A 14,845-nucleotide genomic window follows, 5' to 3' on the forward strand; every position below is an offset into this window, starting at 1 on the left:
GTCATGCCCAACCCTCGGCCCGCCAAGGTATTCCATGTGGTCAGTTACAAATTATTAAAATAAAACAAAATATTCCAAAAAACTAAAATTATTACAAAATACGATTTTAATTAATTTATAAATAAAAAATACAAAAATAAAAATAAAAAGTATATAAAAATGTTTTTATATTGCAACCTACTATGCGTACCTAACTAAATTATATTAAGATTGAGATTATGAGTACTTTTATATTTGGTGGCCTGCTCGATTACAAATGTTTACCAAAGTGGCCCGCCGAGGAAAAAAGGTTGGGCATCACTGGTCTAGCACGATGCCTGTTCAGATTCGACGTGGAGCGTGCATTGACGGAACTGGATTTTAAGGTCGCGAACCCACCGCCGAGATTCGGAAATCGGAGCTTGTTGGGATTTTTAAAACCAAGGGAGAACAGGGAAGAATAATTAACACGCAGCTGTTAGGTGAACTGGTGAAATAATGTATCTTTAATTTAAATGTAAAAAAAGAATAATTGTTAGCATAAAAACTTTGCCCCAAAAAGAAGGTAAACCATTATTATTAGCAAACAAAACCTAAATAATAATATATTTAAAACATAAGTAGATATCCACTAGGTAGTACCTATTTTGTTAGTTGATAGTTAATGATATTTAAATTTTAAACTAATAAACAAACATATAACACATAAATATTATAATTATGAGGAACTAGTAAAATAATAAACCCTATTATAAATAAATTACTTTATTTAAGTATATTATAATTAAGGAGAAGAATTATAATAGGTACAAAATGCCATCAGTCACTCGTAGTGTCGTACAAAAACAGGGTATGCATAGCTATTGTTAGCGTATTAATTATACGAGTGATGACGATGTCAATAACTCAGCTGTGTTATCATATTAGTAGTACGTTGTTACCATCGTTTGTGAAAATAGTATTAATTTATTTTAATAATGGGTAGAGGGAGTATCTTGCTCAGATGTATAATAACAATATTATGCTTAAATTTATGCTATAAAATATCTATTGGATTTTTGAACCGAAAATAACCTAAAAACCCGTAAAAACTTCTACATTAAAATATAGGTTTCGGTTACTAAAAAAATGTATTTAAGGGTTCCGGTCAGGTTTCGGTCCAGAGTTTTTCGAAAGGTTTCGGTCCAAAACCGGTCAATTTCGGTACGGTTCCAGTCCCTGGCCGCCCGGTCACATCTAAATCACGGGGACTAAGCAGCGGCGATAGTGTGTGTAAAGTGTGTACAAGGATTAAAATATCACTATCGGCGTTTTCCTTGGGTGTGGGCAGATACCATGATCATCACTTGTCGGTTTCTTAGACGAGGCAATATTTTTCTTGTTATAAATAGTTACAACCACAATTAGACTATAAAAAAAAACAAACTAATAAAAACTCTACTTAGATATTATATTTAGATGTTTTAGGTCAATCAAATTTTTATTTTTATTTGTGTTTTCTTTTACTATGATATATTTTTATATCTTATCTTTCCCTAGAGCACATATTGCATACTTCTAAATAAAAAATAGAAAATGTTCAAGTATTCCTTTAGTTATAATAGTTTTTTGATTACAACCAAATAAGAAAATCATTCTATGAGGGTCAAGTAATTAGTAGAAGGCAATAAAGTTAATTAATTATACCTAACTAGTAACTACTAACTACAGAATAAGACAATAACAATTAACTCAAGTATTCAGACGCCTTCTAATGCTTCGCATTTCATTGGACTACCACCGTTAAATCCGTTTAACATCATTTCAAACGTTGAGTACTTTCCACATTTACATTTATCATCACGATCCACTAAATCTATATAACCGCCTACAAATCCCCTTGCATGTTTTTTTGTAAATGTGCCCTATAATTTAAACAAAAAAATTAAATAACTTTTATAATATTATACATTACAAATATTACTTTTTCATTCAATGTACCCGTGTTATCAGCACACCATATGCTTCTTTTGTCATCCTCATTTTCACAATACTGTAAACATGTATACAAAATATTTAAAAATAATGTGGTACTTTTAAGTATAGTGATTAATAGACCAACTAGCCAAAAAATAATTACATACATCGGTGAGAGTCAATTTCGTTCCAAAAATTCTCTCAATCACAAACTACTTAAGTAAATTGCTGAATGTTTAGGTGTATTTTAAGTACTTAAATTTCTGATCAAATATTTTTAAATCTGGTACTAGGAACATGGCGCTTGTGCATTCCAGAATTTAACACGATTTAATGAATAATGATTATTAAATATTCATGACCATTGGTTGACGAGAAGTGCGGTGACTTCAATCGTCGGATGTCATTGTCTGGTCAAAATTGGTGTTGTGTGAGAGGACATGGACAATAAATTTAATATTCAATATTCAATGATCCATCTATAGGTATTTTAACTTTTTACAACAATATAGGTACTAATATGAATTACACTCTGATAGCCTGATACTTCTGTCACTCGTAATGGTCGGTGGTCGTCATCACACGACCTTTGTTATGCTCGTAGCATGACAAAATAGATTTGTAGATTCCAACACAGTATATTGTAATAATTTTTGCAGTATATGTATCTAATTCACCTCCAGCCCATGATGTAGTATTATGAGAATGTTACAACTTTGTGAAATATTTTCGTAATTCACAAAGTATAAAAAAGCAATTTCCGTTAATTACCACCTAGGTGATGATAAACCGAATTCTTCAGTTGTGCTTGTCGATCATTTTCTGTCGGTTCTTCAATTGTATCATTGTGTGTGCCTTTGCATTATACGTACATTTTCCAATTTTTACCCGATTTTTTCATTTATCAACCCTTTGTCCACCCCGTTCGTATTTTATTCAGGTTCCTCATAAAGTCTCAAATCCGTTAGTGTCCGGATTTTCGTTCCTTCTCCGTCCGTAGCGATTGCAATCTTGATCGAAAACAGTGCAAAGCATAAATTGCTGTCTCTGCATGATTATTGATTATCTTTATTAATTAACTAACTGAGTACAATATTTTTATATTCATTGATGAGAGAAGTGGAATGCACACAACGAATACGTTTAGGTAATGTTATATGCAGTATTGTAACAGCAGATAAATGGCTTAAATAGTATAGTTTTGAAGCATGTAGACATCTGAAATCATAAGCTGGTAGCTTTAGGCGTTAAGTCATCCCCCCCGTAGGTGCTAAAATCAAATCCGACCTCAACGTATTCTGGGATGGCCGCCAGGATTTTTTGTCCATAATCTATGTATGTCGGCCAACGATTAAGAGGACATGAAACCTGCTTGTGTTGTCTCTGTCTTACAAGTGCGTAACATAGCAAATTTTATGCTCAGCAGAACACGGGTAGCTCCGTTAGTTTAAAAATTAGTGCGAATTGACCTCTTATAAAATCTAAAGGTAAGATTATTATCTAGGCAACCTCATAGGTTTTTTATTATATTTTAATTTTAACGCGAGTTATGAGTATTTTAAAGTTGTAAATTTTTTATACATCTTAAAAGTGTACAATTTGCTATGTAACGCACTTGTAAGACGGAGACAACACCATGCGGGTATCACGTCCTCTTAAGATACATCGTATGCGATGTACCACTGATATTTCGTTTCAACTTCACATAAGTGATATCTTTCAATGTGACGTTTGGCATCTCTATAGGGTATTGGTACATAAGCTTTAGAACAAAATATCGCAAATCGCAGTGTGACTTCTATAGGATATCAGCTATGTTCCAATATATTTCACATAGAGTACGGTATAATGAATAATTCTATACACACGTCATACACATATTTATAACATAGTGTCATTGTTCATCAGTATTTAGCAACTCAAAAATTCATTGAGTTATGCACAGTACTATATGCCAAATACACCAAATATTTATGTTTTATATTATAATGGTCATTTGTCGCCAGTGTAGTAGATAAGCACGATAAGTATTTTGGGAACTTGATGCACATAATATTTTTTTATGTTCCCAGTCCTTTAAATTATCATTAGATTTATGTACAAATAAAAAACTATATGATCTACATACTTATTTATTAAGTGATGGATACTTTGAATTAAAATGTTCATACCTCGTTATATGATATTTCACAAGGATTGAATTTATGCTTCACATCATTTTTCGGTATAGGATTTATTGAGAAATCAAAATACATTTTATCCTTTGCAATGGTTGAATTTTCTAAAGCAGTCGCAAATCTATTCTGAAAGAAATCATAATATTTGTATCTTTATCTTTTGGGTTTGATTCAAATCTTACTAATGTCATAACGTCTGGATTTGCTGAATCCATAGGAGTAATCCCACTACGTAATAAATCATCGGAACATTCATTAAAATAAGAAAATCCAATTAAATAGAAATCCATAATTAAATTTATCCTTGAAAAATCCATATCTAATACACACAACATAAAAAATAATAATACATTTACAGTTTAATTTTCGGTTGGTTGTATACTAAATATATCATGTAAAAAATCCTTATTTCAATTTAAAACATTTGGCGCTACTGCATGCTCCTATATTATCAATTTTACTTCTACTAATTTGATTTCTATTCTAAACTTACTATATGCCGTATCCGAGCCTTCTGCACTTTGTATGAAAGTCTTAGCGTTCCAATGCAACCCAATTTCCAAATTTGGATTCATCTCTTTGATAGCCTTTACATAGGCAGTAAACTTCTCGAAGTATATATCAAATTTGTCCTAAAGATGAACAAATTATTAAAAAAAAAAGGTAAATATAAAATCACAATTTATAATTTAATTATAAAATTATGTGCAAAACGCAAGTGTATCAATGTAGGTACTCATTATTTGTATTTAACACTAGTTAATTTGTACATGAGAAGATTAAATTTGTTGTTTTATATGTACATTTATTTAATACATTTTTGCATACTTCATTCTATTATGGTAATCAATGCACCCCCCACCCCTATTATGAGTTTTGTCAAAACTACTGAATCTAAGATTCCAAATCAAATATTTCTTTGATATATTACAATTTTCTCAATAATTAAGACTCTATATCTATTTTATTGAAATATATCTATCATTAATTTACGTTTAGTAGATACCTCAATAAAGTTATTTATAATATAGGTACTGTACTTACAACTGGAGTAGGTTGTACAGTTCCATGCAGAATCAACCCTTTCACAGGATAATCACGAATAAAATTTTGCACATTTTGAGCTACAAGTTTAAAATCTCCTTCATAAAGTACAGAATACCACTGGTCGTAGTCTCCATGTGAAAAAAATAAGAACACAGGGTGTGACCTACCCTCAAACTCTACAAGTGATCCTAAGCGTTCTGTAAAAAAAAAATAAACTTTTAATTATTGTGTATCATAATTTTATTGTTTATTTTATTGTCTATTAGTAAGCACAAGTTAAAGTCAATGTTATAAACTAATGACATTATATTATTTTGTATTTTATTGCATATCTTATTATTATAATAAAACATGATGATGTAATACTATACATATTTAAACGAACCACAACGATAAAGGTTGTTATTTGTTTTAGGTACTTAAAAAATATTTTCATAATGATGTAAATCTTATACAACACCTTATACAACCTGAGTAGGCTGTTCTGTGTGATTGACATAATGCTGCAATTTGGATATATACACTATTACACTTAAAATAAAGATTTTTCCACAAACGATATCGTTAGGTTATTTATTTATTTATAAGGGAAATCCCTTTTGATAATGATATATTTTACAAAGTAAATACAGTAACGTATGATATAAGGTAACTTAATGAGTTAACAAAAATTAGAGAGTAGACTAATAAACATTTAACAGTAGTTAGTGAGTGAGCAATATAATAAAGAAGTATAACAGACAACTATGACTTCTGAAAATAAAACTGTGAGCATAGAAAATAGCAGTCAAGAGTAAGAATCTAGGAAGGAAGGGTCATTATTAGCATTAGTATTAGACGTCTGAGAGGTTCGTATTGTTGGTAATTTGCGGTGACACTGGGAATATGGAAAGAGATATTAAAACGTGTAGAGCGAAGAGGAATTTTAAAATTTATCAAGGAAAGTAAGGCGGGAGAGTCAATTTTGTTGAGTATAAGATCATTGAAGAACTTAGAGCTAAGCATACGTCTACGGTAAGAAAGGGTATGTAGCACAAGAGCATCAGCAACGGGTGAGTAATCATGAGGTCCATGTGGAATACCTAAGGAGAAACCAACAAAGCTCAGAAACTTAAGTTGTACGCGCTCAAGTTGGTTTGAACAAGTGGCCGTATAAGGATTCCAGATTACCAATCCATATTCTAAGATGGGTCGAACTAGAGCACAATACAGGGATTTGAGTGATCTAGATAGTTTAAGGTCTTTAGATAATCACAAGATGAAACCAAGAGTTTTAAGTGATTTACAGAAAATCATTAAAATGTGCTCACTTGGATTGAGATTACTTGATAATTTGAAGCCCAAGTCAAGTGTAGAGTCAAAGACCCGTTCGATGATAGTGTTATAGAGTTTATAATTCCATACAATTGGATTCTGAGACCTGGAGAAGGTCATGAGTCATGACCCGGCATTTAGCAAAATTAAGCTTCAAGCCTAAAGTTTTACACCACATAGAGAAACACTCAAGATTATTTTGTAGACGTAAACAGTCGTCAGTTGATTTAATTTTCAAATATATTTTCATGTCGTCCGCAAAGCAAAGTATTATGGCAGAAGGAAAAGCATTTTTGACACTATTGAAGAATAATAAGAAAAGTATAGGTGATAGGTGACCACCTTGAGGTACACCAGGACGAGAATACGTTCGATTTAATACCAAACACCTTAACCCACTGTTGTCTATTGAGCAAAAATGAATTAAACCACGAGAGTAGAGGTTCACCGAATCCGGATGCCCTTAATACTTTCAATAGGACTATATGGTTGACTGAGTCAAAAGCTTTGTAAAAATCGGTGTAGACTACATCTACCTGAGAACGTTTTTGGAAGGCTTCGAAAATGAAGTTACTCAATACTAAGTTGCAGGTGGTTGTAGACCGCCCAGTACGAAATCCATGTTGCTCATCGATAATTTTGTTATTAACTGAGCGTTTAATACAGTTTAAGACTATATTTTCAAATAGTTTAGAGAAGTGGGATAGAATTGATATAGGTCTATAATTTGCAACATACGTAGCGTTTCCAGATTTTAGGATGGGTGTTATAGAACTAAATTTTAAAATAGACGGAAATATACACTCATCAAGAGAACGCCTAAAAAGTAGAAAAAGGCGGTACGATATGATATGTCTTCATTGGAAAAGGAATTCGCCGGATAAACCGTCAGGACCAATGGATTGGACATTACGTAATGCAGATAAGCCACAAAAGACGTCGTCTTCCGAGAATATGATGTTATTGGGCAAATCGAAATTTAAGCTTACATCGTTGGGTTGATCCACATCTATAACTTCAGATGTATAAACGGAGGAAAAGTACGACGAGAATAAATTAGCAGCATCCTGATCGTCAGTTGATAAACGACCATTTAGTTCCAATACTTTTAGTATATCATTTGTGGATCTGTACCTATTGAAAAATTTCCAAAAATTAGTAGGATTGTTATAAGTGATGTTTCAGAACGGTGAATGTAACTACGCATACATTTTTTGGACTCATATTTAAAGCGTGCCAGGAGTAGTGAGAAAACGCGGTAGTCAGAAATGTTAGCAGCGAATTTAAATTGGGCGTGTGCTTTCATTTTAAGTATCAACATTTCTTGTATGTCTTTGGTAAACCAGGGGGGGGGGATGAGAATGGGTATAATTACGCAGAGATACGTAACGTAAAATAAACTGATGAAGCGCGTCGAAAAACATATTAAAAGCTAATTCAACGTTTGGCGGTGAGAAGGTAGTAGGCCATTCAAAGAGATCAACAAACGATTGAATATTTATATAGTCAGCATTCTTGAAATCATAGAATGCGTGCGAACGATTAAAGACGGGGATTTGAACATTAAATTTCAATTAAATAGATAGAGGTGGGAAGTAATGATCGATCGGGACTAAGGGATCCAAAGATTCTTCAACTATAATTGAATTAATATTGCTAAACACTAGATCAAATAAGGATCCGTGCTTATTAAAAATATTATTATTTTGATAGAAGCAGTTCACCGCGAAGAATTCAGGAATACTGGGTATACAGGAGGAATGAGAATAGATCAAACCAGAGTCATCATTGGCCCAAGAGATATCGGGCAGGTTATAGTCACCGCAAAAAATAAATGTATAGTTTGGATAATTATGGAGAATATGTTCGATAGATAATATATGAGATTCATAAAGGGTCAACGGGGAGTTTGGAGAAATATATACACCACCTAAAACAAAGTTATCAATACCAATAGAGAAACGTACGAAAATGTGTTCAACATTTAATTCAGGAACAATAATACGAAAGGAAAGAATGTTACGGGGCATCCGAATGGACAATCCGTATCGTGAAATAAAAGTACGATGGTTTATAGCGGTAATCAAATATATCTATTGCTATAGAAAATATATATATTATATCGACAATATTGTGGATCAGTAAAGCGTCGATTTGCGCCGACCGGACTTATTTAAGTGAGTCGGCGCAATCGGTGGTGCTTGGGTGGTGGTCGGGCAACAGCCGGACCCTACTTTACAATGAGATGGGTTTAATAATATAATATGTATATTATACAACAATCAATATTGGGCTGAGGAGCCGGCCGTCGTCGGTACAGACTTAAATAAAGCGGTACCCCGACGACGAACCTGACCCGGGTCGGACAGCTTAATTAAGCGCCGAAGTTGGTGTCGTGTTGGCCCTGAAAAGGGCCGTTTAGTGTTATAGAGCCGGGAGTTGTTGAGGCGTCCGGCGGTACTATAGGCCTGGATTGGTAAACGGCGATCGGTGATTGGTTGATATCGTTGCTACAGGAATCGGTGTCACCACGGGTCTTAAGTTGTTTAAACAGCAGCCGCGTGGATCCTGGTATTGACGGCGTTGTTGTTCGCCTATGAACTCGCACCGGTCTCACACCGTGGAACGATAACCGGCGATGTTTGACGGTCGAACGATGCTTGCGACCGTGGAGTGGCGTATCGTCGATGGCCGGTGGTCGAACGGCGCTTCAGCCGTGGAACGACGTTGTTGTTGGTAGTCGTTGGTCGAACGATGCTTGCAGCCGTAGAGCGGCGTATCGTCGATGGCCGGTGGTCGAACGGCGCTTCAGCCGTGGAACGACGTTGTTGTTGGTAGTCGTTGGTCGAACGATGCTTGCAGCCGTAGAGCGGCGTATCGTCGATGGCCGGTGGTCGAACGGCGCTTCAGCCGTGGAACGACGTTGTTGTTGGTAGTCGTTGGTCGAACGATGCTTGCAGCCGTAGAGCGGCGTATCGTCTGGTGATCGGCGGTTGGTCTTCTGGTCCGTGTCTTCTTTCTGTTGGAACTTTTCTAGTAGTTGTTGACAGATTGAAGGCTTGAAGTGGACTGACTAGATTGTCGAGAGTGTCCGGTATTTATACCCTTTTCGACAATCTAGTCCATCGTTGATTGGTCCGCGTACTATGTTTTAGACGAATGAAAATCACACCATTGAACGGACATTCCTATCTATTATGTGTGATTTTTACTCGTCATATCGTGTCTTTTTCCCAATCGTCTTTACTTGGTGGTCTTGAAAAAAACCTTTTTCTGTGTCACGGTTGTTTGTTCCGTAACAAGAATATCCTTACGTGTGCCAATAAGTACCCCCCTCCCCTAAGAAATGCACTGGTGGCATTTCACCTATCAAATCTAAAAATGTTGTAGTTAAAAAGACCAAGCTCATTATTAGAAAAATTATCAGTAAGCCAAGTTTCCCTTAGAACAATAAAAAGACAATTAAGAGTAGATACGTTACATTTAAAATCAAATAATTTTAATCGAAGTCCACGGCAGTTTTGGTAGAAGCCAGTGATTGGAACGTTATGGGTTTCAGCTACTATGGTTGATTGGCTGGAGGACGTTGACGCGCGACCCAGTTTTTCGGGACAGTAGTCTTAACTTCCGGAATGCCATTGTTGAAAATAATTCTCATGTCTTTTTCACCACTATTCACACGAGTGTCAAGCTCCGCATGGCACGCCTGTAGCAGCTTGCGTTGTAGAACAATTTTGTCCCTCACCATCTGAAACCCGTCGTGAAAAACAGAGCCGGAGCGCTTGGCTGAATTGAACCGGAGAAGCAGGCTGGCTACAGTATTTTTGTTTTCAAAAATAATTTTAAGCGGGCGGATAAATTTATCCTCCCGTATTTTACCGAGACGTATAAGTGAGCTTGTAGGAATAGTATCACCGAGAGATTCAAGTATATTACAGCAGGTTAGCCTATCATGAGCAATACGCTGAGGAACGTCATCAGAATTGGATTCTGGAACACCGTAAAATATTAAATTGAAGAGACACCTATACCGCTCAAAAGTCTCCTGGAGGACTTGAGAAACAACCGATGGAGATTATTGAGTATTGGTAGCAGTATCAAGGCTGGCCAGTTTATCTTTTAGGATGTCAATTTCAGACCGAAGACTGGAGTTTTCAGCACGTAGCTCAGCCACTTGAGCGCGAACATACGCCAAGTCCGCCTTGAGATCGGCCTGAACGGAGGAAAGGGCATCCATGAGGTCTTCATTCGTGACGGGCTTCGGCGCACGACGAGAAGAAATCTTGGCTTGAGGTTTCAAAGGTGTATCCTGTTCAGGCGTGGCAATGATATGAAATCACTGGGTACACGGTGTACATACCAATAAACGAAATGCTAAGTTATTGCGCACAGAGTGTATATACCGCAGCAACGCGATGCGCATAACACTGCAGGTGCCGATAGCGATAAGTTGACAATAGAGTCGGATGTAAGAACGGCCAATAATACGAAACTAAAAACGGTCGCGGGTCGACAGATAAGCATAAGTTAATGAGTTTAGATAAGCGACGAAATCGACGACAACACGTCGTACCCGGACGAAAGCTAATACTGTGATATTCTAGCGACGATTCGAACAAGACAAAAATATAATTTAATATTACAATGGTGTGATTAGAACTGTAGCGACTGCCGGCAATAGCAATAACAACTGAAGGGTGGGCGGGAATAACGTGCTATGTAGCAATTCGTAAATGTTCAGGAACAACTAAAAACGAAAACTGTATCATACATTTTTTTTTTAATGTATTTGGAACGCACGTAGCATGTTCTTCCATATTCGACTATAACACTCTACAATATTTTATTATTTATTTTTTTGTGTAGGTACTGTATTCATTTCACTCAAACAAAATTATATTATAAATACTAATATTAATAAAACATAGTATTTTATTACTAAAAATCACATTATATTTATTTTTTTTTACATATTTTAAAATTAATACAATATAATATTATCCTAATATTTTATTACCCTTTAAAAAACCACATAATTATTTTTACATAGGTATTTTAAAATTAATACAATATATTATCCAGGTAATGATGTATAGAAGTCGCTGTATTGTTGAGGCATATACTCGCGTTGACTTACTGTGAATAGTAAACGCTTAACGCACATAGCACGTTTTAATAGTCAACTAATAGCCGGTTTCGAAGTATATACACGATGATTGTGTACGATAAAAACATTCTGGGAGTTTTTCGATTCATAAAATATATCGAGATTGCTTCATAGCACGTTATTCCGCAAAAACATGAAAATTGAAAAAACTGTTACATAGCACGTTATTCCCGCCCACCCATCAACTGATGATGACGTGTTTTGAGGCGACTGCAGGCTGACCATAATACCAATATTATACGGCATCTATTTTCAGAATAGTAGCTAGTAGTTATTTGTAGTTTTCGATACAGGGTAGGTATACGATGAAGATAATTTTGTATCATTCCGGTTTCAACCAATTTTTAATTTATATAATTAATTTCTTTATGGTTTTTTTTACTATTATTATTGACGATTACAAAATATAATATGGTTCTTCTTACGAAAAATCCCTCTTACAATGAGTTTCATGTTGTCTGTCGTTTGTGGGTACACTAGTACTTAAACTCATCCTTCGGTTCTGATGCGCAACCGCTTTCCGCGAAGGTATAATTACAATTAACAAGTATGGGTTGTAAACAATATATGGTAGTCTTATACTATGAATAATATTAGTTTTAACCATTGCTTACTTTTTACACCTAAATAATGAAAATACAAGTAATTAAATGGTTCCTACAATTATAAATTCAACACTTCAAACATATTCAAACTTTGTTTTTGTGTTTACCTATTTTATTTAAAATTTACTATATGATAAAAATATATAGGTATTATAATTATTGATAATTGTTTTTTACCTAATCCGAAAGTTGTGTCTTTAATCTCGATTATGTATTCTTCTTTACACATAACTCCATCATAAACAAAAGATGAACATTGTTTTGGAAGTTTTTCTAACTTCACTACATCTTCGTGACATTTTTTACCATCTTCTTCCATTTCGCCTAAATAACTACATGATGAAATGCCAAGTTCTAAAAATACAAAAAAAAAATATATTATTACACTTTCATACTTTTATCTAAAAAAAAATCGTCAAACACTACTAAATACTACTAAAAAGGATCTTCATAGAGCCAACATCTATATCATTCATATGACAACCGTTCCTAGCACGGCAATTTTAACTTTAATTGGTTATAAAAAAAAACTGTGCCTAAGTATTTTTAATCTTTTTCAACTTCTATTGTAACAATATATCAGAAACCTTGTATTACATTTTCAAGGTTTTTGACCTAACGAACACAATATTACTGACATATATATAGAGAAAAAAACTAAAATAATTGGCAGTTGAAAATGTCCATGAACTCCTTAAAAGAGTCAAAATATTTTTGAAAAATGTTCATGTGTAGGAAATACAATGTCAAAGACAATATTAAAGATAATGTTGAACGAAATCAAGACATTTAAATGTGATTGAAATAAGATTTGTAATGCCGTCACTCAACAACATTAGAACATCAATTAACTATAAAAAATATGTGAAAATTAGATCTAACTCATTATACATTAGTTTACTGACTAGATTCCTATTTTACTCTTGGAATTTCACAGTCGTGTTGAATCACACATCGACCTAGTCCCCAACAAAAAATTCACGACAAACCACTAATGTTGCTTCTTTTAGTTTCTACTTTGAATTTTTGAAAGGACACTTGTCGGACTTTCAAATTGCACTCCAAGATACTAACGCGAGATACATTGAAAATCGTTTAATATATGCATACCAGGACTGCTTAATGGTGCTACGCAAAACATAATTTCACGAATATTTGTATTTAAATATTACAAACGAGTATTCTTTTATTTTCATTTGATCTTTCTTATTATTCAGTATATAATTGTAGTAAGTTTTTATTTACCAGATACTGTAGTTAGGCTGACCAAAATGCATAGATCTAATGAAATAATACAAATATTAAATACTACTAAATTATTCATTTTATTATTAAAAATGCAAAATACAATATTATGGAGAATTAGATACGTTAATTACTTTTTCAAGATATACATGCATGTTTAACATCGTTATTGGTTATATACGTACCTTTTTGGTATTTGAGTAATGTGCATTTGATTAGCGATTGCAGTTGTGTACACAAAAACACATTTAGTACAAATAAATAATGACTATTTGTCATTATAATAATTTATTAATCCCATAATCCATAACTTTCGCAGTTTCGCTTTATTTTAAACATCAAAACAATATTACTGTTAGAACGTTGAAAGTGTGAATTCATTATACAGAACACCAAAAGTTTCAAAACAGTCAGACCAGTCAGTGGCCTCTTCTCATATTTATAACCTGGTACAAAATTAATGTTTAGCATAATATGTTGCTTTCAACTCAACAATCATATCGAATAAAATGATAAATGAATCAACCTACATCCGTGAAGTTCTTCACGTCCAAATATTTTTTCTTATTTTAATTTGGTTTGGGATATTGGTATTTATTTCATTTTAAATTCTGTGTGGAGATATGAGTGTATTGATTTTACAACGATTTGTGTTATTATTATGTTTACATTTATTTTTTTTTATTTTGATGTCTGTCTTCAAGGTTTTTGGTAGTATTACAATATACACAAATATTCTGAGTATAGTGCAACGAATGCTTGTTTCGTAGAAAACCTCAATTGAACTCTGAAACAAAATGTGTATAGGGAGTTCACTGCATGGATATATCATGAACGGGTTTCCATTTTACAATCCTTGATTAACGGATATAATAATTCAAAATATAGAACAATAGGTACGACTCCTTTAAAACTGATACAGATCCATAGTCAGTGAAAATAAAACAACGTAAAATTATGAATAGATGAATTAAGTTTAACATTGTTACAATTCGTATAAGTACATATAAAGGTCTAATAGGTACTAGGTAGTATAGTGTAGTACTAAGGGGTCTGTCTCATGTTAGTCAGTAAATAATTGTTAAATTTGTCGGGTTATTTGGTGATTCCTGACGTGATTCCCGATACGTATTGTTTTCGAGATCCTCTAGGTATATATGATTGTATACATTAATATAGCATAAAACCCAGTATTATTCAGAAATGTTTGAATACGAATAACCTATATATTTGTATGAGATACATCAAAAAATAAATATCATAACGATTGCCAAATTAGAATTCTAAAAATACCTATCATACCTACTTACTCAAACAATATGCAATATGTCTATAACTCAACAGCTTGAATGTTA

The 14,845-nt window shown here is 33.7% G+C and overlaps 1 protein-coding gene and 1 long non-coding RNA gene across 2 annotated transcripts in view; one reads left to right on the plus strand and one right to left on the minus strand.

Moving 5' to 3' along the window:
• LOC111041621 overlaps window positions 1-14,845 on the plus strand; it is a 31,340-nt gene that overhangs the window by 10,019 nt on the left and 6,476 nt on the right. The gene's annotated exons all lie outside the window — the stretch shown is intronic.
• LOC111041620 lies at window positions 1,449-14,098 on the minus strand. The gene is made up of 8 exons (XM_022325928.1): window positions 13,491-14,098; window positions 12,423-12,599; window positions 5,157-5,356; window positions 4,606-4,744; window positions 4,295-4,431; window positions 4,107-4,238; window positions 1,943-2,011; window positions 1,449-1,883 (listed from the first exon to the last, which is right to left on the minus strand). Exons 1-8 carry the CDS (start codon window positions 13,567-13,569, stop codon window positions 1,719-1,721), a joined length of 1,098 nt encoding a protein of 365 aa, XP_022181620.1. The 5' UTR covers window positions 13,570-14,098; the 3' UTR covers window positions 1,449-1,718.

Source organism: Myzus persicae, unplaced genomic scaffold (assembly GCF_001856785.1).
Source record: "Myzus persicae strain clone G006 unplaced genomic scaffold, MPER_G0061.0, whole genome shotgun sequence".
NCBI classification, from domain to species: Eukaryota; Metazoa; Arthropoda; class Insecta; order Hemiptera; family Aphididae; genus Myzus; species Myzus persicae.